Source organism: Cyclopterus lumpus, chromosome 24 (assembly GCF_009769545.1).
Source record: "Cyclopterus lumpus isolate fCycLum1 chromosome 24, fCycLum1.pri, whole genome shotgun sequence".
In the NCBI taxonomy this organism is placed as follows: domain Eukaryota; kingdom Metazoa; phylum Chordata; class Actinopteri; order Perciformes; family Cyclopteridae; genus Cyclopterus; species Cyclopterus lumpus.
Window position 1 is genome coordinate 2,331,372 of NC_046989.1, and position 24,684 is coordinate 2,356,055.

At 42.9% G+C, this 24,684-nt stretch overlaps 2 protein-coding genes across 4 annotated transcripts in view; one reads left to right on the forward strand and one right to left on the reverse strand.

The window, feature by feature from the left end:
• LOC117727775 (CCAAT/enhancer-binding protein zeta-like) overlaps nucleotides 1-24,684 on the reverse strand; it is a 78,465-nt gene that overhangs the window by 13,254 nt on the left and 40,527 nt on the right. The gene's annotated exons all lie outside the window — the stretch shown is intronic.
• Nucleotides 2,116-8,368, forward strand: LOC117727806 (protein arginine methyltransferase NDUFAF7, mitochondrial-like). Of its 3 annotated transcripts, none has more exons than XM_034528316.1 (7): nucleotides 2,116-2,475; nucleotides 3,139-3,299; nucleotides 3,837-3,917; nucleotides 4,100-4,210; nucleotides 4,871-5,084; nucleotides 6,707-6,955; nucleotides 7,380-8,368. In XM_034528316.1, exons 1-6 carry the CDS (start codon nucleotides 2,442-2,444, stop codon nucleotides 6,859-6,861), a joined length of 756 nt encoding a protein of 251 aa, XP_034384207.1. In that variant the 5' UTR covers nucleotides 2,116-2,441; the 3' UTR covers nucleotides 6,862-6,955; nucleotides 7,380-8,368. The 3 variants fall into 3 exon arrangements, with proteins under 3 accessions (XP_034384207.1, XP_034384208.1, XP_034384206.1); XM_034528317.1 differs by having other exon boundaries at nucleotides 2,448-2,553; nucleotides 3,139-3,186; XM_034528315.1 differs by lacking the exon at nucleotides 2,116-2,475 and adding an exon at nucleotides 2,485-2,553.

Here is a 24,684-nt window from a genome sequence, read left to right on the forward strand (position 1 = left end):
GCATAGACTTCTATACAACCAGAGGAGTCGCCCCCTGGTGGTCAGGAGAGAGAATGCCGCTTTAAGACATGAAGCATAGACTTCTATACAACCAGAGGAGTCGCCCCTTGGTGGTCAGTGGAGAGAATGCAGCTTTAACACATGAAGCATTGACTTCTATACAACCAGAGGAGTCACCCCCTGGTGGTCAGGAGAGAGAATGCCGCTTTAAGACATGAAGCATAGACTTCTACACAACCAGAGGAGTCACCCCCTGGTGGTCAGAAGAGAGAATGCAGCTTTAACACATGAAGCATAGACTTCTATACAACCAGAGGAGTCGCCCCCTGGTGGTCAGGAGAGAGAATGCAGCTTTAACACATGAAGCATAGACTTCTATACAACCAGAGGAGTCGCCCCCTGGTGGTCAGTGGAGAGAATGCAGCTTTAACACATGAAGCATAGACTTCTATACAACCAGAGGAGTCGCCCCTTAGTGGTCAGGAGAGAGAATGCAGCTTTAACACATGAAGCATAGACTTCTATACAACCAGAGGAGTCGCCCCCTGGTGGTCAGGAGAGAGAATGCAGCTTTAACACATGAAGCATAGACTTCTATACAACCAGAGGAGTCGCCCCCTGGTGGTCAGTGTAGAGAATGCAGCTTTAACACATGAAGCATAGACTTCTATACAACCAGAGGAGTCGCCCCCTGGTGTTCAGGAGAGAGAATGCAGCTTTAACACATGAAGCATAGACTACTATACAACCAGAGGAGTCGCCCCCTGGTGGTCAGGAGAGAGAATGCAGCTTTAACACATGAAGCATAGACTTCTATACAACCAGAGGAGTCGCCCCCTGGTGGTCAGGAGAGAGAATGCCGCTTTAAGACATGAAGCATAGACTTCTATACAACCAGAGGAGTCGCCCCTTGGTGGTCAGTGGAGAGAATGCAGCTTTAACACATGAAGCATTGACTTCTATACAACCAGAGGAGTCACCCCCTGGTGGTCAGGAGAGAGAATGCCGCTTTAAGACATGAAGCATAGACTTCTATACAACCAGAGGAGTCGCCCCCTGGTGGTCAGTGGAGTTTTTTTTTCTATAGACTTCAGAGGAATGACTTTACTGCTAGCTTTGGACTTCTTACGGTGTCACCATGTTCAGCATGAGGAGAACGTGACCCGGATGTGGAACGCGGCGTCACGGCAGCGTTTCCGTATTGGAGAAAGAAACCGAAATATTTTAGTAACTTTCCTTACGTTATGTTTTTTTTTTTTTATTGTTCATATTATTAATTAAATGATAGTATATAAATGCATACACAAAAAAATCCCGGTCGTTTTTACTATTCTATTTTTTTTTTTTTAATGCAACTGTAGTGAAGAACTACTTCCGGCTGTAGGTCAAGGGAGCCAATCACAAAGGATTGTCCCTGTGACGTAAGACCCGTTTGTCCAATCAGAGAGTTTATCAATGTGTCAGGTTACCACCGCTCAAAAATAATAAAATCAGCTTCTCTTGAAGCTGAAAGCTGGAAATAAAATAAATAAAGGAATATTATATTATTATTACTATAGTGTGAAATTTAGGTCACGTCCTTGTTTTGTTTTTTCAAGGCATGAAGCATACATTTGTTGCTCAAGTCAAGCAAAAACATTTAGTCCATAATCCAGGGAGTTAAATGTATGAATAAAATGTTAATGTATTTGTTTAAATACTGCGGTTCTGCTCCGTGTGGTTTTTTAGTAAAATGTTCGCCATGACCCACACATGTTGCTATAAGATAAGATAAGAGAGATGATTATCATCATCCCTTGATATTACATTATATTATAGCAGAAGAAAGTTTCAATTGGCAAATAAAAGAATGAACAAATGAACATAAGCTGCAATTAACAAAATGCAAAACAGGATACAATGCAGAACATGATACAATATAAAGTTCAATAACAAACAACAATATATATATATATATATATATATATATATATATATATATATATACAAGTAATGTAAATATAAATACAGGTAGATGAGGAAATAAATGTCATAAATATTATGTTTCCTAAATATATTTATTTAACTAATAATTGGTAAGTAGTCAAAACAAGTTAATAAATTATAAATTAACCCAAAATTAAGAGAAACAAACAGAAAGATACACTTTTACTAAGATTTGTTACCATTTTATTTTAAAACTCTACATTGTTTTATTTAGGTGTTTTATTGTGAAAGGTGACCCGGATGTTATAAATCGTATCCCGGTTTGATGAACTTCCGTTACTCTGTTAGCATTTCGCTGTTGCACAAGGACTTTGCAGCTTTCAGTGACTTTAAAGGACAAACAGACACGAAACGACTAAATACATTTCTACAAGTTGTAACCGGAAGTTAACTACGTCATTTCCGGTTGCGGTTCCGTATGACGTAACTTGTTTTGGGGTTTAAAAACGCAGCAGATGATCAGCAGAGTCTTCAGCGCATCAGCTGCAGGTGAGAGCAGCCATGAGATGATCGATATGATTATTATTATTAATAATATGAGACACTACGTGCTATGGAACATACATGGTATTTTATATTTGCATGTTTTCTGTGAACATGTTGTGTTGCTCTGATTCTTTAGTGCAAGCCTTATTATTTATAGTAATAATAATTTATTACTATAAATAGTTTATTATTATGTATTATTACTGAGTAATAGATTTATTGTCATACAAAAGATTTATGTTTTGTTTACTAGATTTTAATTGACACCATTCAACTTGACAAAATAACTTTAAAGTTTAAGGGTTCGACATAAACAAGATTTGCTCTTTTCTGTACAAAAATGTGTATAGTTTTGTTCTCAAAACCTTTGACCTTTGACCTTTGCCGATTCATCTTTAAATATTTTACATTGTTTCTGGCTAAATGTGGCGTTTGGTTTCTTAAAAGAACGCAAAAAAATACATACTTTTTAATTAATTTGGTCATTTTGTTGGCAAAAAATAGATTAATTATAGAAAATGTAACAATAAAAACACTTTATTTTGTGGTTTTCATGTGAAACTACTTTATAATTAAACAAATAAACTGTTTTATTAAGTGTGTCTCTTTTGTTATTGTTCTATTTGTTTACTGATTCGGTGTTATGTTCTTATATTTAATAATCAGTGCGATGGCGAGCGGCTCAGACCAGACTCTCCTGCAGCGCTCCAACAGGTGAGGAAAAGCCCCGCCCCTCCATGCTGCGACACCTGACCTCCAAAATAAAAGCCACAGGTCCGATCACGGTGGCGGAGTACATGAGAGAGGCGCTCACCAACCCGGTGACGGTGAGTGATGGTCGGTCAGATGTTAACGCATGCTGACCGTCCGCAGTTCCTGGATCAGTTATAGAGCTTTTATTGTGGAGAACTTTCTGACTTTTATTTAGAAAAATAAATCATCTTTACCTGATGATTGTCAATATAAATGTAAAAATAACAAAAGATAAATGTTTATCATACGTTCCCAGAATTGTGGATTAATTTATTTTACTTTACAAGTCGTTCAGGTCAAATTTTAAGTAAAAATAGCAACAATTCAAAGGTTTCTTTTTCTCTCTCTATTTTTTAAAGTTTCTATGTTTTTTTTTACAAAAGCTTAACAAATTTAAAATTTTAAACTAATAAAATAAAAATAAAATAAAATAATTGTTGACCAGTACGACAGTGAGCTGTGATTCGTTAATATAAAACATTTGGCTTTATGGAGCTTTTTATTAAAAAAAGCCTCTTTTTTTTACGAGAACAAAGGAGTCGGTTTTAAGGTGGTATTTTTTTTTTAAACCTGAAGGCGTTCCACGTCACTCTGCTTGGTTTCTCTCTCAGGGTTATTATGTGAGGAACGACATGCTGGGACCCGACGGAGATTTCATCACATCGCCAGAAATCAGCCAGATCTTTGGAGAGGTGAGGCCGGAAGAGTCCACCTTAACAGAAAGAGTCCACCTTAACAGGAAGAGTCCACCCTTAACAGGAAGAGTCCACCTTAACCGGACCAATCTAGAGTTCCGTATATGGAAAAAAACCCACAATTTTTACAAAATAAAAGAACCCAAATCAGACGTAATAACACGCGTGTTCGATTCCAGCTGCTCGGCGTCTGGACCCTCAGCGAGTGGATGGCAGCCGGTCGCCCCAAACGGCTGCAGCTGGTGGAGCTCGGACCCGGAAAAGGATCTTTAGCCGGGGACGTCCTCAGAGTACGAACTCCAACTCACAGATATCACATGAAACTTCACCACTTCATCACTCACATTAAGAGTTATTGTGTTATAGGGTCAAAACATGACCTCATAGATATCACATGAAACTTCACCACTTCATCACTCACATTAAGAGTTATTGTGTTATAGGGTCAAAACATGACCTCATAGATATCACATGAAACTTCACCACTTCATCACTCACATTAAGAGTTATTGTGTTATAGGGTCAAAACATGACCTCATAGATATCACATGAAACTTCACCACTTCATCACTCACATTAAGAGTTATTGTGTTATAGGGTCAAAACATGACCTCATAGATATCACATGAAACTTCACCACTTCATCACTCACATTAAGAGTTATTGTGTTATAGGGTCAAAACATGACCTCATAGATATCACATGAAACTTCACCACTTCATCACTCACATTAAGAGTTATTGTGTTATAGGGTCAAAACATGACCTCATAGATATCACATGAAACTTCACCACTTCATCACTCACATTAAGAGTTATTGTGTTATAGGGTCAAAACATGACCTCATAGACATCACATGAAACTTCACCACTTCATCACTCACATTAAGAGCAGTTATTGTTCACCTGCATGACGAAGTGGGGATGTGGCTTCCTGTGTACTCCTTCCAGGTGTTCAGTCAGTTGCGGTCCGTGGTGGGCGGAGCCTCGGTGTCGCTTCACCTGGTCGAGGTGAGTCCGGTGCTGAGTCGTCTTCAGGCCCAGAATCTGACCGGCAGCCGCAACCGGGAGGCGGACGGCGAGGACCAGCTGGTGTACCGCCGCGGGGAAACCGCCGCCGGGGTCCCGGTGTCCTGGTACCGCCGCCTGGAGGACGTCCCCTCAGGTACACGGGACGATACCGGCTTTCCCCTCAGTGCCTCGACACATAAGAGAGAGAGTACAAGTGTAACTTTAGTGATGTGTTGGTTCTGGTGCCCCCTGTGGACTAAAGTGGTAGTGTTGGTTCTGGTGCCCCCTGTGGACTAAAAGAATTAAATAACAATAATATGTCACAATAAATCTGAGATGTAAAGAAAACAGTATTTCAAAATAACCTCAAACAAACATTTCTGACATTGCTACTTAGTGATACAGATTATGTTGCAGAGCTTTAATATCACAATATTGACAGAATAATTCACAATGTTATTGAGATGCCGTTAAAATATATAATATATATAAAATGATTTTAGACGTTATCACATTTCAACCAGGCGGCGACCTCCGGTTCTAAAAAGTGAAGTGTTAAAGCTGCATTCGCTCTACTGACCACCAGGGGGCGACTCCTCTGGTGGTCAGGAGATTTACACATGAAGCATAGACTTCTATACAACCAGAGGAGTCGCCCCCTGGTGGTCAGGAGAGAGAATGCAGCTTTAACACATGAAGCATAGACTTCTATACAACCAGAGGAGTCGCCCCCTGGTGGTCAGTGGAGAGAATGCAGCTTTAACACATGAAGCATTGACTTCTATACAACCAGAGGAGTCACCCCCTGGTGGTCAGGAGAGAGAATGCAGCTTTAACACATGAAGCATAGACTTCTATACAACCAGAGGAGTCACCCCCTGGTGGTCAGGAGAGAGAATGCAGCTTTAACACATGAAGCATAGACTTCTATACAACCAGAGGAGTCGCCCCCTGGTGGTCAGTGGAGAGAATGCAGCTTTAACACATGAAGCATAGACTTCTATACAACCAGAGGAGTCGCCCCCTGGTGGTCAGGAGAGAGAATGCAGCTTTAACACATGAAGCATAGACTTCTATACAACCAGAGGAGTCGCCCCCTGGTGGTCAGGAGAGAGAATGCAGCTTTAACACATGAAGCATAGACTTCTATACAACCAGAGGAGTCGCCCCCTGGTGGTCAGGAGAGAGAATGCAGCTTTAACACATGAAGCATAGACTTCTATACAACCAGAGGAGTCGCCCCCTGGTGGTCAGGAGAGAGAATGCAGCTTTAACACATGAAGCATAGACTTCTATACAACCAGAGGAGTCGCCCCCTGGTGGTCAGGAGAGAGAATGCAGCTTTAACACATGAAGCATAGACTTCTATACAACCAGAGGAGTCGCCCCCTGGTGGTCAGGAGAGAGAATGCAGCTTTAACACATGAAGCATAGACTTCTATACAACCAGAGGAGTCGCCCCCTGGTGGTCAGGAGAGAGAATGCCGCTCTAAGACATGAAGCATAGACTTCTATACAACCAGAGGAGTCGCCCCCTGGTGGTCAGTGGAGAGAATGCAGCTTTAAGACATGAAGCATAGACTTCTATACAACCAGAGGAGTCGCCCCCTGGTGGTCAGTGGAGAGAATGCAGCTTTAATACATGAAGCATAGACTTCTATACAACCAGAGGAGAGTCCCCCCCTGGTGTTCAGGAGAGTTTTTTTTCTATAGACTTCAGAGGAATGACTTCACGAGTGAACTTCCTATCTTCCTCTTCTTCCTCCTCCTCCTCAGGTCTGGATCAGCTACGCCAAGTACGAGCTGTCCATCAACAGCTCCGAGCGGCTGCAGAAGTGCCGGCAGATCTTGGAGGAGGCCAACAAGGGCATGAGGAACTGCGAGGAGAAGGAGGAGCGGCTGATGCTGCTGGAGTCCTGGAGGGACTTTGAGAGGGAGTTCGGGTCCGAGAGCTCGATGGAGAGGGTGAGGAAGCTGCTGCCGGACAAGGTGAAGAAGAGGAGGAAGCTGACGGCCGAGGACGGGGTAAGAACCGCTTCATACGTTCTTATATTCTATATTAGTCTCGCTCTACAAACCTTTTGACCCGTTTGATGAATACATTTATGGACACAAAGCTTTGATTCATTGACGATGATTAAGTGGATTCATTTTATTTGTACGTTTCCCAGTTTGTTTTCTAATGTGAATCAAATCAAGAAATATTTAGAAATATTCATGTTTTTTATTTTATGCGTCACTCAAAAGATAAATAAAATGTGTTTGAAGTTTTCTTCTTGATTTGATCTGATGGGAAACAAAGATTTTAGAGTTTGGTCCACGCCCATAAAGAAAAGTACTCTATACTATCAAACAAGCTGTACTTATATATTTAATCAAAGGAAAATGAACCTTTTAACGGTTTGGATGGTTTAACGTCGTTGGCAATAACCTCGGCGTCTTCTTCCAGTCGGACGCCGGCTGGGAGGAGTACTACGACTACATCTTCCCAGAGGACGCCGCCAACCAGCCCAACCTCAAGCTGCTGGCCATGGCCAAGATGTGGAAGAGGCAGCAGATGGTGGACGAGGACGGCGACGAGGACGGAGGAAACGAGGACAGAGGAGACGAGGACGGAGGAAACGAGGGCGAAGAAAACGGCGACGGGGGCGAGAAAAGTCCCGAGGAGGCCGAAGAGACGGACGAACCCGCCGCCGCTCCTGAGAACCGGCCGGAGAGAAACGCCGAGGAAACGGAGACGACGGGCGCCGATCGGGACGACGAAGGCAGCAGCAGTGACAGTGATGATGGAGGGAAGAAAAAGGAGGAGGAGAAGGAGAGCAAGAGTGGAGAGGAAGATAAAGAGTAGCTCTCCGCTCTGGATCCATTTTTCTACCCATCTGTTCCTGTTTTCTTTTCTTTTTTACAAAAAGCAGCCGATGAGTGTTTATTGTACGACGTGTTTTCTGCATTATACAAACATCAATTTTTCATAATAAAACGTGAGAATGTACAGGAAATGAAACCGTGATTGATCCTCTTTGGGACCAACAGCTGGTCTGTCACAGCGTGACTATGTACAACGTGAATAGCCCGTGATATTAAATATGATAATAACGTTATGAGGGTGCAGGGAGCCACGGCGACCGCTACTCGATGTCCTCCGGTCTGACGGGGTGCGGCAGCGGGACGATGGACTTCTTCTCCGTGTCTCTGGACAAAGCTTTCCTCATGTCTGCAACCAGGAGACAACAAGGTCAGGGTTCCTTCTGGAGCAACAGCGCCCCCTTATGGTGAAACAAGAGGCTTTATATTTACACTTATGGGTCAGTTCATCTAAATACATTTGATTTAGTTTTCTTTCATTTGTCCATGTTTTGAGATATTTCTTCTGAAACTTTAAATTCAAAGCTTTGAAAATAAAAACGGGTCCTTTTGCAGAAGGATTTATTTAATGTATTGTTTTGTGCATAACTCTATTCATTTATAAGTTGACTGAACTGGCCTTTTAAAGGCTGTTTGACGTGTTGAATATGTATTCACGTCTAATACGTAGGGGTGGGCAGCATTTGTTTTTTTTTCCCGATACCGGTGCCTGAACTGATGCTTTAAAAAAAGATAATTTAAAAAAAAACACACAAAACGACGATTGACGACATTAAAGAAAAGCTTCTTTTTTTTAATTGCCAGAGCACTTTATTTTTCTTAAACCTGAACAATATATTAACCGTTTAAAAGTATAATATAAGTAATGCAAAACCCGTGGCTTCAAACTTTTTAACTTCAAACTAGGAACAATAACAACAGTTTACACTAAACTTAAATACATATAAAGAAATACAAAACACTTTGTATACAGCTTCAAAATATGAGCATATTTGGCTTCTCTGGCAACATGCGACCCCTCTCCTGACTGACTGCATGTGCACAGGAGAAGACCTTCAGATGGGGTCGGTGAGGCCTGGACACACAGGTCTGGGTCTGAAGGTGCTTCATCCACCACCAGGCTGCAGGGTCTGGTCCTGATGGGATTGAAGGCAGACTTTTGTAGATCTGGACCTGTAGAGGGCACTGAAGAAGCTCTCGGCCCTCATCCTCCAACAGCTTCTCTAGGGCTCACTTCTTGGCAAATTGGAAATAGTCATATTTATACCATATATTCTGACACAGACTGCCTTTTCTTCTCGCATCCTTAGACCCACCAAACTCAAATACGTGCTTGCAACACCTGCTACGTGCATTGAGGTCGAGACCGAAGGAAACGCCGTTATTGACGATGTTAATATGACTATATTAAGACCCACTACATTCTATAGCTCAGCGGTAGTTCAGATGCTCTCGGGTCAAAGGTTCCTCATGAAGATGGATCACGTTAATGCTGATGAACTCCGAAGAGCTGCAGCAAGCCGCTCCTCTGGAGCTCCTCCATGTGGGTCCTGACCGGAGCACGGCGACGGGGAACGGAATATCGTTACGGAAATACAGAGTCCGTCGAATATAAAACATAAGCGATGAGACAACGAGTCATTGTGGCTGCAGTTCCACACTACAAAACACTACCACTTTATATGCGCTTCAAGTTGGGTTAGCTTCTTTTATTAAGACCAGCTGGTTTTAACGTGTAAACAACGGTCTCGTGTCATTTACACGCTGAATGAAGAGGAAACTGGTCTCACAGATAACGAAGTATGACACCTCAGACCGACCAGAGCGTGTTGTCAAGTATTTATTGAAGTTAGTAGTATATATATATTACACATTAACTATATCATGAGCTAAATATTAATGTTCGTTGCAAAAAAAAAATGTATCTGATTAGTTTACAGTAAATTAAAAACAAAAGTTATTTGAGATCACGAGAATCAGTTGTCGCGAGACCGGCGCACGCAGCGCAGCTGTTTGTTTGGGTTCGGCGCGTGACTACGGCGTTCTGTGACGTCACGGCGTTCTGTGACGTTCGGTGACGTTCGGCAGTCCTTTGATCCGTGTATTGAGGGGCAGCCAGAATGCTTTGCTTACATAGGGAGAGTTAGCACAGACATTCATTATTGAGAGGTTTTTTGCAAACGACCAGAAAAAGAAGAATAGCAGGATCTTCATCCAAGACAATCCACCATAGTATTGATATTAATAATTCAAACAATTATTACATTAATATTTCCCAATGAGTCTAGCACAGGCAGCACAGATGGAGGAGATGCCAACAGACATAACCATTTACCCGCTGATCATTTCCTTCTTCGAGAAGTTGACAGATCATCAGTTGGAACTGCTGTTAAAGGGCCAGATGGAAGAGACCAACATGGCCCCGTTGAGGGAGCTGCTTTTGGACATAATCAAGACCTTGACCACAGACTTCCTACCAACATTTTGGACGACAGACGTGGTGACGGAAGATATAATCAAGTTGGCTCTGGGCAACAGCGTCACAGACTGTTTTAAAGCTGCTCTGGGGGTCACCGTCCAAGGCCAGAGTCCCAGCGCAAAGCTCTTGAGGGACATGATCGCAGAAGAGGTCACAGCCACCATCCAGTGCTCCATGTCGTCTCCAGACACCCCGATGGAGCAGTACATCACTCCCCCCAGCAGGCTGGACCAGATGCTGAAACAAGCCGTCAAGATGATCAAGGCGATCGGGCGTAAGATGATGATGAATGTGTCCAAGTGTAGTGAGGGAGAAGTTCTAGAGGAGTCAGAACAACCAACAACATCTCAACTCAAAAAAACAGAACAGGAACCAGAACCAGCGGAGTCAGTAAAAGCAGAACTCTCTGATGAATCAGAGAGCCAAGCAGGGGACTTTCCAGAGGTTGAATCAATGAGTCTAGCACAGGCAGCACAGATGGAGGAGATGCCAGCAGACAGATTAACCGTTCGCTCGCTGATCGATTCCTTCTTCGAGACGTTGACAGATCATCAGTTGGAACTGCTGTTAAAGGGCCAGATGGAAGAGACCAACATGGCCCCGTTGAGGGAGCTGCTTTTGGACATAATCAAGACCTTGACCACAGACTTCCTACCAACATTTTGGACGACAGACGTGGTGACGGAAGATATAATCAAGTTGGCTCTGGGCAACAGCGTCACAGACTGTTTTAAAGCTGCTCTGGGGGTCACCGTCCAAGGCCAGAGTCCCAGCGCAAAGCTCTTGAGGGACATGATCGCAGAAGAGGTCACAGCCACCATCCAGTGCTCCATGTCGTCTCCAGACACCCCGATGGAGCAGTACATCACTCCCCCCAGCAGGCTGGACCAGATGCTGAAACAAGCCGTCAAGATGATCAAGGCGATCGGGCGTAAGATGATGATGAATGTGTCCACGTGTAGTGAGGGAGAAGTTCTAGAGGAGTCAGAACAACCAACAACATCTCAACTCAAAAAAACAGAACAGGAACCAGAACCAGCGGAGTCAGTAAAAGCAGAACTCTCTGATGAATCAGAGAGCCAAGCAGGGGACTTTCCAGAGGTTGAATCAATGAGTCTAGCACAGGCAGCACAGATGGAGGAGATGCCAGCAGACAGATTATCCATGTGTAGTGAGGGACAAGTTCAGTCAGATCAACCATCAACATCTCAACTCCCTCAGTTGCCACATACGGCAGAAAAAACAGAGGTCTCAGCAGAAAGCAAAGCAAATCCTCTGTTAAGAAAACATTCATGGTGTGACCCGTCAACCACTGAGGAGGAAGGTTCGGCTGATTCTGTCGCCCCCATTCAGATTATGGTTAAGGCATATAACAAGAAAAAAACTAAACTGAAACCAGCGCAGTCACTAAAAGCAGGTAGCTCTGATGACTCAGAGAACCAAGAAGAGAAGGCACCACATGTTTTTCGGAGGTCAAAAACTCTGAAAAAAACTAAACAGGAACCAGAACCAGCGGAGTCTGTAAAAGCAGGTACCTCTGATGACTCAGAGAACCAAGAAGAGAAGGCACCACATGTTTTTCAGAGGTCAAAAACTCTGAAAAAAACTAAACAGGAACCAGAACCAGCGGAGTCTGTAAAAGCAGGTACCTCTGTTGAATCAGAGAGCCAAGAAGAGAACGCTCCAGATGTTGACTCAAAATCTCTGAACAAAATATTTTCATGGGATTTAAATTCAAGCACTGAGCAGGATGATTCTGACGTCCCCTTTGAGGCTAACATTATGCCATATAACAAGAACCAAACTAAACAGGAACCAGAACCAGCGGAGTCAGTAAAAGCAGAAGCACAGGTTGAATCAAAACCTTGGGATGAAGGTTGGGATTTTTCTGGCGGCCACATTGAGATAAAGGTTATGTCATATAAGGGGAGAAAAGAATGGAGGGATTCTGGCAGCTGGATGGAGGTTTTCTTTGTTCCGCGGGACGTGGTCGAGGAGGAGGTACCCTCAGCGACTCCTGCCCATCCTTCGCAGGAACAAAAGAGGGAAAATGCACTGTTATTATTCCTGGAGAACCTGGTGTCACGGACAATAAAGAAGTGTAAGGTTCAAATTATCATCGAGGACCCCGCTACCATCATCGAGCCTCTCATGAATAGGACGTGGGCCGCGGTCGAGGACATCGACTTTGATTCCTCCCCCAAAACCTTCGCCAACTTTGAGAAAACCCTCCTCAACGATCTGATCAAGAAGTGGGGCGGTCCACAAATGTTGCTGCTCGACATGAGAGCTGGGGAACCGATACTTGAGGAGTTCATCGCCTCTGCTGTCAAAACTCACCTGTTGGCGCCAGTAAAGCGGCGCAGCAGCATCTGCCGGTTCTTCTCGTCCGTGGGCCGAACCATCGCCAGCATCTGCAAGAGAAAGCCGGTCGACAAGGCCGGTAGCTAACGCGTAACGTTTAGGGTTAACTCTGGTTGATCCAGGGAGAAGCTCTAGAGGAGTCAGATGAACCAACAACATCTCAACAAAAAAAAAACAGAACAGGAACCAGAACCAGCGGAGTTAGTAAAAGCAGAACCCTCTGATGAATCAGAGAACCAAGAAGAGGACTCACCAGATGTTGAATCTAAAGGACTAGGTCGGTAGCTAACGCGTAACGTTTAGGGTTAACTCTGGTTGATCCAGGGAGAAGCTCTAGAGGAGTCAGATGAACCAACAACATCTCAACAAAAAAAAAACAGTCCTCTTCTTGGTTCTCTGATTCATCAGAGGGTACTGATGTTGAATCTAAAGGACTAGGTCGGTAGCTAACGCGTAACATTTACGGTTAACTCTGGTTGATCCAGGGAGAAGCTCTAGAGGAGTCAGATGAACCAACAACATCTCAACAAAAAAAAAACAGAACAGGAACCAGAACCAGCGGATTTAGTAAAAGCAGTACCCTCTGATGAATCAGAGAACCAAGAAGAGGACTCACCAGATGTTGAATCTAAAGGACTAGGTCTGTAGCTAACGCGTAACGTTTAGGGTTAACTCTGGTTGATCCAGGGAGAAGCTCTAGAGGAGTCAGATGAACCAACAACATCTCAACAAAAAAAAAACAGTCCTCTTCTTGGTTCTCTGATTCATCAGAGGGTACTGATGTTGAATCTAAAGGACTAGGCCGGTAGCTAACGCGTAACATTTACGGTTAACTCTGGTTGATCCAGGGAGAAGCTCTAGAGGAGTCAGATGAACCAACAACATCTCAACAAAAAAAAAACAGTCCTCTTCTTGGTTCTCTTATTCATCAGAGGGTACTGCTTTTACTAACTCCGCTGGTTCTGGTTCCTGTTCTGTTTTTTTTTTGTCAACTAAAAAAAACAGAACAGGAACCAGAACCAGCGGAGTTAGTAACAGCAGTACCCTCTGATGAATAAGAGAACCAAGAAGAGGACTCACCAGATGTTGAATCTAAAGGACTAGGTCTGTAGCTAACGCGTAACGTTTAGGGTTAACTCTGGTTGATCCAGGGAGAAGCTCTAGAGGAGTCAGATGAACCAACAACATCTCAACAAAAAAAAAACAGAACAGGAACCAGAACCAGCGGAGTTAGTAAAAGCAGTACCCTCTGATGAATCAGAGAACCAAGAAGAGGACTCACCAGATGTTGAATCTAAAGGACTAGGTCTGTAGCTAACGCGTAACGTTTAGGGTTAACTCTGGTTGATCCAGGGAGAAGCTCTAGAGGAGTCAGATGAACCAACAACATCTCAACAAAAAAAAACAGTCCTCTTCTTGGTTCTCTGATTCATCAGAGGGTACAGATGTTGAATCTAAAGGACTAGGCCGGTAGCTAACGCGTAACGTTTAGGGTTTTCTCCGGGTGATCCGGTTTGAAACATCTGATTACGCCAAAGAGTTCCAATCCTTTCTCACATCCATGTCTCCTTCACTGATGAAGCAGCACATCACTCCCCCCAGCAGGCTGGACCAGATGCTGAAACTCGCCGCCAAGATGTTCAAGGCGATCGGGCTTAAAATGATGAAAGTGTTCACGTGTAGTAAGGGAGAAGCTCTAGAAGAGTCAGATGAACCAACAACATCTCAACTAAAAAAAACAGAACAGGAACCAGAACCAGCCGAGTTAGTAAAAGCAGAACCCTCTGATGAATCAGAGAACCAAGAAGAGGACTCACCAGATGTTGAATCTAAAGGACTAGGTCTGTAGCTAACGCGTAACGTTTAGGGTTAACTCTGGTTGATCCAGGGAGAAGCTCTAGAGGAGTCAGATGAACCAACAACATCTCAACAAAAAAAAAAACAGTCCTCTTCTTGGTTCTCTGATTCATCAGAGGGTACTGATGTTGAATGTAAAGGACTAGGTCGGTAGCTAACGCGTAACGTTTAGGGTTTTCTCCGGGTGATCCGGTTTGAAACATCTGATTACGCCAAAGAGTTCCAATCCTTTCTCACTTCATCAGAGAGGGACGTAGACCAGTGGAGGTCTACATTCAATTAAATTAAGTTTATTTTGTATAGCCCAATAATCTGGTTCCAAATTATAAATTTGCCTCAGAGGGCTTTACATTTTTACACATACATGGCCATCCCTGACCTTTGACCTCACATCAGATCAAGAAAAACTCCCCCAAAAAAAGAAAAAGAAATTCTAAGGGAAAAAGGGAAGAACCCTTCAGGAGAGCAACAGAGGAGGATCCCTCTCCCCGGATGGACAGAAGCAATAGATGTCATGTGTACAGATGAACAGAGTTACAGAGTTAAACACATTTAATGACTAGGACAGAAATGATGAATAATGAGTAGAAGGCATGGACCACGATCCAGACCTCCACGATCCATGAAATAGGGTGGAAGAGAGGTGAGGGAGGGGGGCATCAGCAGGGCCAATGGCAGGAGGCAGGGCCACAGAGGCAGGAGGCAGGGCCACAGAGGCAGGAGGCAGGGCCGCAGAGGCAGGAGGCATCGCGAAAAAAAAGAAGTATTTAGGGTTAGACCTATTTTTTTCCGCAGGGAGAGACCCCTGAAATCAAAGTATATTTTGTACTTTTTTTCAGATGATAATAATAATATTTTTTTTTTTGCAACAAGCCATTATGTCATGACCTAATTGTAATAATTAGCTGATGACATAATGGCTCTATATCTATATAGTGGGAGTAGTGGCTGTAGTGGGTATAGTGGGAGTAGTGGGTATAGTGGGAGTAGTGGGTATAGTGGCTGTAGTGGGTATAGTGGCTGTAGTGGGTATAGTGGTTATAGTGGGTATAGTGGGTATAGTGGTTATAGTGGGTACAGTGGCTGTAGTGGCTGTAGTGGGTGTAGTGGGTGTAGTGGGTATAGTGGGTACAGTGGCTGTAGTGGCTGTAGTGGGTGTAGTGGGTATACTGGGTGTAGTGGCTGTAGTGGGTATAATAGTGGCTGTAGTGGGTATAGTGGGAGTAGTGGGTATAGTGGGAGTAGTGGGTATAGTGGGTGTAGTGGGTATAGTGGGTGTAGTGGGTATAGTGGCTGTAGTGGGTATAGTGGGAATAGTGGGAGTAGTGGGTATAGTGGGTGTAGTGGGTATAGTGGGAGTAGTGGGTATAGTGGGTATAGTGGGTATAGTGGCCGTTGCCTGTTAGGTGTCACGCTGTAAAGTTGGTGTGTGTGTGTGTGTGTGTGTGTGCGCGCGCGTGTGCAGACACACATGTTGTATTTTCTATCTATAAATTGTACATGTTATCCACGCATCTACATATTTAATGAGTAGATGATCTAAGGAGCTTCTGCAATATTCAAACTTACAATACATTCAGACCCGCCCACCCAATATGTTGTTGTTGTTGTTGACGTTGTTGACGTCCCTGCATTCCCCTCCGGTGCCCAGATGTCTGCAGACATGGCCATGGAACAGGTAAACGGGAACGGCCCGGAGGAACCCATTGACACCCCGGAGGTGAGCCGCTCCGAACACTTCGCAGCTCTGCTGGAGGCCGGCCTCCCTCAGAACGTGGCCGAGAAGCTGGACGAGCTCTACGTAGCAGGTGAGTGTGTGTGTGTGTGTGTGTGTGTGTGTGTGTGTGTGTGTGTGTGTGTCCAGGTGTATCTTGCCTTCACCTGCTTGGAGAAAGGTGTGTCCTGCCTGTTGTCATCGTACCTGTAGTTTAGGCTTTTCTAATTATTTAGTATTTGATTGGCACCAATGGAAAAAGTAGTGCTCATATATTTGCACTATTTTGTTTGCTGTGTTAGAATATAATGATATTTAATTTTTTTGTAGCTATTGTAAATCTGTATTATTCTATCCTGTACCTCCATGTACAAATACTCTGTCCTGCTAACCTTTAACACAAAATAGTTTCTTTACAACAGCATTTATACATACAAAAAAAAAAATGCTATATGCCAATACCTGTATATAATAGTACTAATATGCAGAGGTTTTCTTAATGGTGTACATTACATTATAGGAATATAATTATTGATTTTGTAACGTGTTTGTCACTTTAATAATGTTGCAGCTGATGATTTTTAATTACTTTTTAAAATATTGATGTGTATCTTCTATATTCTGAAAGAACACATTTATTTCCTCATTCGTATTTTGTGTTTATTATCTATATCTGCAAAGTAACTAAAACATATTAGATGCATTTAGTGGAGTAGAAGGAGAAGAAAAAGTACCATCAAATGGAAATACTCAAGTAAAGTACAAGTACCTCAAAATGTGCTATTCTACTTACTATTGAGAGACGGAGTAAACGTTGTTGACTCCAAGATAAAAAATATATCTCGGCAGACCTGATGGCTTAAAAACAAAGGTTACCTGGAAGCGCCTTCTGTTGTATAATTGGCTAATAATAGTAAATCGATAAGTTCTTCTGCAGCTATAATCTACGTCTCTTAACGAGTCCACTCCCGTACGGAAATAAATAATTAAATACAAATCTTTTGTCCATTTGTGCCGGGGTCAATAAACTGAGATTTTCTTAATGTTACTGTCTTTTAAAACTCATCCAATCATCTGCATGTCTTCAGGTTTTGGACAAAACAAGAACTTGATGTGTGATTTTCACTGTTTTCTAACCTCTTTTTTTACGAGATGCACACCAAATGATTAAATATATAAAATCATCTGGAGGTAAATAAAGAATGAAAAATAATTATTAGTTCCGCGTGTTTTGTTTGATGCTCTTGCACTCTAGTCTTAGGAGACTGTTTTTAAACGATGAATCTTGGAATCACTTAGTTCCTTCTTGTAAAACTGTATTATTATTGTTATTATGATGAAGTCCCTCTCGTGCAGCATGCGTCTCATGCGCCTGTTTGTCGGCACTAACCTGTAACCGCCCGGCCGTCTCTGTTCTTCTGGTGCTCGTCAGGCCTCGTAGCTCACAGCGACCTCGACGAAAGAGCTCTTGAAGCTTTGAAAGAGTTCAATGAGGAGGGAGCCCTGCAGGTGCTGGTCCAGTTCAAAGAGAGCGATCTGTCACACGTGCAAGTGAGTCCACTCCTCTGGAGGACGAGCGGGGTCTTTGCGTACAATAACTCTTTAAAAAGGTTGTTTGGCTCCTATAAAAAGTAGGTAAACCCCTTCGGTGCGTCTCTCTCTCCCAGAACAAAAGTGCCTTTCTCTGTGGGGTGATGAAGACTTACAGGCAGAGGGAGAAACAAGGGACCAAAGTTTCAGATTCCACGAAAGGACCAGATGAGGCCAAAATCAAGGAGCTCCTGGACAGAACAGACTACACACTCGACGTAACAACGGGCCAACGGAAGTATGGCGGACCCCCGCCGGAGCCGGTGTACTCGGGGGCCCAACCCAACGTGGGAACAGAGGTACGCCGGCGTGTCCAGAGGACATGAACACGTCTTTTTAACTGAGCCACAGACGGGTTGTAAGTAACCGTGTCAACAGCTGACTTCACTTCTCGTTCACACCGACTGTTTGTATTAAACTGAGGGTCGGTTAGCGGTCAAGTAGTCGGCAACTATTTTGATCAATCGATTTATTGTTTCAAGCAGAAAGTTAAAGGTTTCCATTAGTTTCAGATTTCACACCTTTTCACATTTTGATTTTTTTTGTTGTCTTTTTTTTTTGAACTCACTTTTTTTTAATTTAGTTTTCAACAACAAACAATATGTATTTTCATACAGTCGCTTCCTGTCAATTTTTCAGTTGTATGTCTTGGTTCACATGATATTCAGGTACAGTGTACAAGACATAAAGAACAACAAACATCAAAGGTGATCATTCCAAGAAAGAAAAGAAGAGGAGAAATGAGAATAATGAAAAGATTGCATAAAATAGAAATTAAATACAAATGAAATAAAATAATTAATTTGAATAATGATTGTCCACTCCTGAGTGTATGTGCTATATATGCTTTTCATAGAGGATTGTGTATGATGTGTGTGTGCCCAGAGACAGTTAACAAGAGCAGTTCAACCAGAGGGCCGAGCAACATTCAGTAATGACAATCATTGTAGTAACAATGCTGCGACAGGACCCCATCGTTTGGTAAAGATAGGCTTCTGGAGCCTTAATGAATATGTGATTCGCTCCATTTGATAGATGTCCCATACTTTTTGGATCCATAAGTCGTATGTTGGGGGATCCGGTTTTAACCATCTGATGGTTATACCCTTCAATGCTGCTGTGAGTAATATGTTTAGGAGGTATTTTTTGGCCCTCCCATCCAGGCCTTCAGGTATCGCTCCCAATAGTGCTACTGTGGGGTCTTGTTGGATGTCCTGTTGGAAGATTTCTTTGAGGGCATCAAAGACTTCTCTCCAGTATGTATTTAATTTAGGGCATAGCCAGAATATATGTGTATGATTGGCAGCGCTTCCACAGTTCCGCCAACACAGGTTGGAATGTGTTGGCCCATCTTAGCTACTATTTCTGGTGTTCTGAAGAATCTGGTGATTATTTTCCATTTAAATTCTCTCCAGGTGTTTGAGTTTGTAACTAGGTGTGCCTCTGTGCACATTTCCTCCCAGTTATTCTGTGGAATGATCGTGTTCATTTCCGCTTCCCATCTCTGCTTTATCTGTTGGGAATTATGTAGATTCATAGATAGAAATATGCTATATAATTTACTTATTGTTTTCTTATCTTCATTCCCCATCTGTATCTCGATTAAAAACCTTTCTAGGGGTGTACGTTTCACAAGCTTTCCCCACTCTTTGTGTGTTGTTAGAAAAGTTCTTAATTGTAGGAACCTGTAGAAATCGGTTTTGGGAAGATCAAAATCTTTTTTCAGCTGCTCGAATGTCTTGAGGTTATCCTCATTAAATAACTGGTGCAGGTGAGCCAGTCCCATGTCTGACCACTTTCTAAAGCCGTATCCAGATTGTTGGGTGTGAAGGTCTTCATAGATCCGATGCTCGTTAGTAATGAAATACATTTTGGAAGCCCAAAAGCTGTCTGTATTTTGTTCCAGATTTTAAGAGTAATCTTAGTCCACTCTGCCACTTCTTTTACGGGCGCATCTGAAAAAGGCAAGACTTGTAAGGGCTCTGGGCATATGTTTTTCTCAATATTAAGCCAGCGAGTGTATGTGCCATTCTGAATCCACACTATCAGAGGTTTCATTTGTGCAGCCCAGAAGTAATATTTTAAGTTTGGGAGTTTAAGGCCTCCATTTAGTTTAGAGAGCTGTAATGTTTTAAGTCTAATTCTAGGACGCTTTTTTTGCCAGATAAATTTAGAAATGATTTTATCCAGGTTATCAAAACTAGATTTTGGAATTTCTATAGGTAGCATCTGAAATAAGTAGAGAAGTCTGGGCAGGACATTCATGTGAATACTTTCAACACGACCGAGCTGGGACAAAGGGAGCGTAGACCATCGTTCCAGGTCACTGTCAATGCACCCAATCATTCTACTATAACTGGCCTCATATAACTCCTGTAGCGATGAGGGGATGTATATACCAAGGTACTTTATACCGTCATTCGGCCATTTAAATCCACTTTGGAGTTTTACATTTCTTGAGATGTTTCCATTGATATCCATAGCCTCTGTTTTCTCCACATTTACCTTATATATCCAGAGTAGTATCCATACTGTGAGATGAGTTCCTTTAGATGTGGTATTGTTGATGCAGGTTGCGTCAGATATAATAATACATCATCAGCATACAGGGATATTTTATGATCCTCTTTATGTATTACAGTTCCTTTTATTATCATCTCTGATAAGCTGGGCTAGGGGTTCGATACTAATTGCAAACAGCAGGGGGGATAAAGGGAGCCTTGTCTGCAGCCGCGTTCCAATGTGAATCTTTGTGATCTGTATCCATTCACTTTAACAGCTGCTTGTGGTGACGAATATAGTGTTTGTATCCAATTCAAGAAGTTGGGGCCAAATTTGAATCTTTTTAGTGTTTGAAATAGATAATGCCACGATACCCGGTCAAATGCTTTTTGAGCATCTAGAGACAAAATCATAGCTTCTACTTTCTCTTCTTTTTGATGGGATATTATGTTTAATAAGCGTCGTAAGTTATCACCATAGTATCTTCCAGTGATGAATCCAGTCTGATCAGGATGGATGATTTTAGTGATTATATGATTGACTCTTCTTGATAGGATTGCTGTTAGAATGCGCAGGTCCCCATTCAGCAGTGATATCTATATGATTGGCACTCTGTGGGGTCTTTTCCTTCTTTATGAATTACCACTATAGTTGCCTCAGCCCAAGATGGTGCCATGGTTTTAGATTCTAATGCATGGTGGTATGCTTTCAGCAACAGTGGTGATAACATATCCTTGAAGGTTTTATAAAATTCATTAATATATCCATCCGGTCCTGGGCTTTTATTATTTTTGAGTGTTGAGATCACCTGTTTGATCTCCCATTCCTCAATAGGCTTCTCTAATTCCTTGGCTGCTGATTCTGTCAGTTCAGTTCATTTTATAGGATTTAAGAACTCTGTAAGTTTTGCATTATCAGAGCAGGTATCTGTATTTTTGTATAAGGATTTGTAAAACTCTGCGAAGGATTCTGCTATTTTATCTGGTTTTGTAACAAAAGTTTCTTTTGATTTAATTTTCTGTACTGTATTAGATGATTGTTTTTTTCTTAATCCAAATGCTAGTAATCTGCTTGCTTTGTTACCGTGTTCATAGTATCTTTGGTTCGTGAATCTTAAACTTCCCTCAATTTGATCTGATAGTAGGCTGTTGAGCTCTCTTCGGGTTGACTTGAGGTCATTTAGGAGATTGGCTGATGCAGATTGTTTATGTTTATGTTCTAAGTCTTTTATTTTATCTTCCAATTCTTTCTGTTTGGACTCTTTTCCTCTTCTCTTAGCAGAGGTGAATGAAATAATACGTCCTCTGATGTATGCTTTGGCACAATCCCAGAGTATAAGAGGTGTTGTTTCCTCCAAGGTATTGATATCCAAGTATTCCTTGAGTTCTGCTGTAATAAAGGAGGTACATGCTTTATCATTAAGGAGAGATGCATTAAGTCTCCATTGTTTAGAGGTTGGTCTTTGGCCGATGTCCCATTTTAATGCCACGGGTGCGTGGTCGGATATAGTTATAGGAAGAATGTCAATGTCCACTATCCTATGTAGCTCTGCTTTCATGGTAAAGAAATAATCGATCCGTGAATAGGATGTATGTCTGTTTGGGTAGAACGTGAAATCCCTGCCTCTCGGGAACTTGCTTCTCCATATATCTACAAGGCCTGCCTCCTGGGATTGGTATTTGAGCATTCTACTCATTCTAGAGAGCGGAGTTTTAGAGGCAGGTTGTCGGTCCATTAGTTGTGACATTACACAATTGAGGTCTCCTCCCATCAGTAGCAGCCCTGTACTATATTGTAGGATCTTATTGAACAATGTCCTGATAAAGCCAGGCTCGTCTTCGTTAGGTGCTTATACATTAATGAGGGATACTTCTGTGCCATCAATTAATCCGTTAACTAAGATATATCTCCCCTCTGTGTCTTTGTGTACTAGTGTTTGTGTGAAATTAATTTGTCTGTGTATGAGTATGGATACTCCCTTTTTTCTCCCCGATCGGTGTGAGGAGTAATATACTTTATCTGCCCAGGACCGTCTCAACTTTTCATGTTCAGCATCAGATAGATGTGTTTCCTGGAGGAATGCAATGTGGCAGTTGGCTTGTTTCATCTGATGTAGAATGTTCTTTCTCTTAACAGGGCTATGAAGGCCTTTGACATTGTAACTTATCACTTTTAGCGGGTCCGTTGTGTGAAGTATTCAATTTTCATATTTTGGGAGTTTGTGTAGAGAGATGGGAAGCAGAGGCCAACAGCCAGCACATGGGCCATGTATCTTGTTATGTGGAGTGTGGAGAGTTGGACTAGATAATGAAACCAATAGGGATGGGGTAGAAGAGGGTATTTAAGAAAAATGGATGATGAGCTTGTTGTTCTAATAAACAATGTAGGATCCCCAGGGAACAGTGGGATCAGAACAAGGGGAACGCAACAGTCTGGACTGCTGTTAGCTAACATTAGCAACAGTCCGGTGGGACCTAGTCCCTTAGCCACTAAGGGCAAGCAGCAACGGTGCACAGTCGAGATAGAAATGACTATGCTATGGGTGTGCTAAGATAAGGAATAGAGAAAGTAAGAAGAAAAAGAAAAGTCGACACAGAAAAGGACAGTGTCGAGTAACGGCCAATAATGATGTGCCAGTATGTGAAATTGCAGAACTCACTGGTCAGTCCTTACTGTAGTTAACAGTACTGATGGGGATACATTTAGTCTGCGGCCTCAGTAGATGGGATGACTTTCTTCCGGACATACTCCGTGGCTTTGCCGGGATCCAGAAACTCCTCGTCTTCGTTGTTGTGCGAAATCCGGAGTCTTGCCGGGTACAGTAGGCCGTAGCGGACTCCTTTCCTTCCTCGCAGGGTCCTCCGTATGTCCGTGAACGCGGCTCTGGCTTTAGCAACGCTGGGTGTGTAGTCTGGGAAGATAGAGATCCGGTTCCCGTTGTAGACCAGCGGCGCTCTTTCTCGGGCTCTCCTTAGGATCTCTGCGGCATCTCCGTCATTGTGTCCTTTAGCGATGATCACTCGTGGTTTCTCCCGGTCTCCTGGTTTCCTGGTGGCGGCTGTGCGGTGCGATCGGTCGATCTTTATGTCCCGGTCCAGCTGCAGGACTTCTTTAATAACTTTGGCAACTGTGTTAGGGGAGCTGGAATCCGGTTGTTCTTGAATGCCGGCTATCCGGATATTACACCGTCTCATTCTCCCCTCCATATCCTCGCATCGGTCTGTTAGAGTTGTGACCTGTCTTTGAAGGCTGGTTATCGTAACTTCTTGTGCGGCCACCTCGTCGGACCGTGTTGATAAGCCGCCCTTCACGTCTTGTATGTCGGCTTTCATGTGGTCTACTTCTGTTTGGATAGCGGTCGTGTTTTTAGAAATTTCGGACCGCACCGCTTGTAATTCAGACTTGAGTGAATTGAAATCTTCTGCTAGCGCACTTTTGAGTTCCTCTCTTGTAATTTTGGAAATCTCTCCCTTCAGGGAAGATAAGATGTCCGCTTTCATCCGTTCGGTCATACCTGGGCTTTCACTGCGGGTGGGAGAGGGTTGGTCCGGGTCACCTGGTGGGATCTGCCTCGTGGTTCTTGTAGGCCGTGATGAGCTACCGCCGGATTTATATTTGTATTTTTGAAGCTTTTCCGCCATTCAAAAATGATGTAGCTTGCATAAGTCAGCTGTTGGCCCCTTTGTGATGTCCTCGGTGAGCTTTGAGGCTGGTATTCTTGAAATAGTAGCTGTTTTTATGTAAAATATTGTCGGTTCTGCAGGAGCACTGAAATTAGCGTCTTACTCCATATCTTGCTCACTAGCGCCCCCTTTTTGTTGTCTTTCAAAGCGAATTATATTTGAGAGTATTGGGACTTTTTTATCAGCCTTTTGAAGATGTGATGGGCGTATTTCTCTGAGAGATTACGATGAGTAGACCAGAACACCTCTGCCACCACATTCAACTAACCTTTTTAACACATTTAACACATTGAAACGCGCTGTCGACCACACTGAGATGTTGGAGTCTGTAAATGTGATGCGTGTTATATCTCTTTAAAAATGTTTTTATTCTCTTTTCTCCCTAGATATTTATCGGGAAGATTCCCCGCGACTTGTTTGAAGATGAACTGGTCCCTCTCTTTGAGAAGGCCGGGCCCATCTGGGACCTGAGGCTAATGATGGACCCGCTGAGCGGCCTGAACAGGGGCTACGCTTTCGTCACCTTCTGCACGAAGGAAGCGGCCCAGGAGACGGTGAAGCTGGTGGGTTCAGCAAGAGTCGACTTTCCCCTTGTTCTTTGTCTTTATCAGATTTGTTTTGAGAAATGTTCTTTTTCTTTAAAAAAAGTTGGAGGCATTTCTTTGTCGTTAAAGTGTGTGTGTGTGTGTGTTTTCTTTCT

Excerpts from the sequence above, each read along its gene's own strand:
- LOC117727806 (XM_034528315.1), top strand. The coding sequence starts at position 2,493 with ATGATCGATATGATTATTATTATTAATAATATGAGACACTACGTGCTA. Across the intron at positions 3,918-4,099 it reads TCAGCCAGATCTTTGGAGAG|CTGCTCGGCGTCTGGACCCT; the intron begins GTGAGGCCGGAA and ends GTTCGATTCCAG. Across the intron at positions 4,211-4,870 it reads TAGCCGGGGACGTCCTCAGA|GTGTTCAGTCAGTTGCGGTC; the intron begins GTACGAACTCCA and ends TACTCCTTCCAG.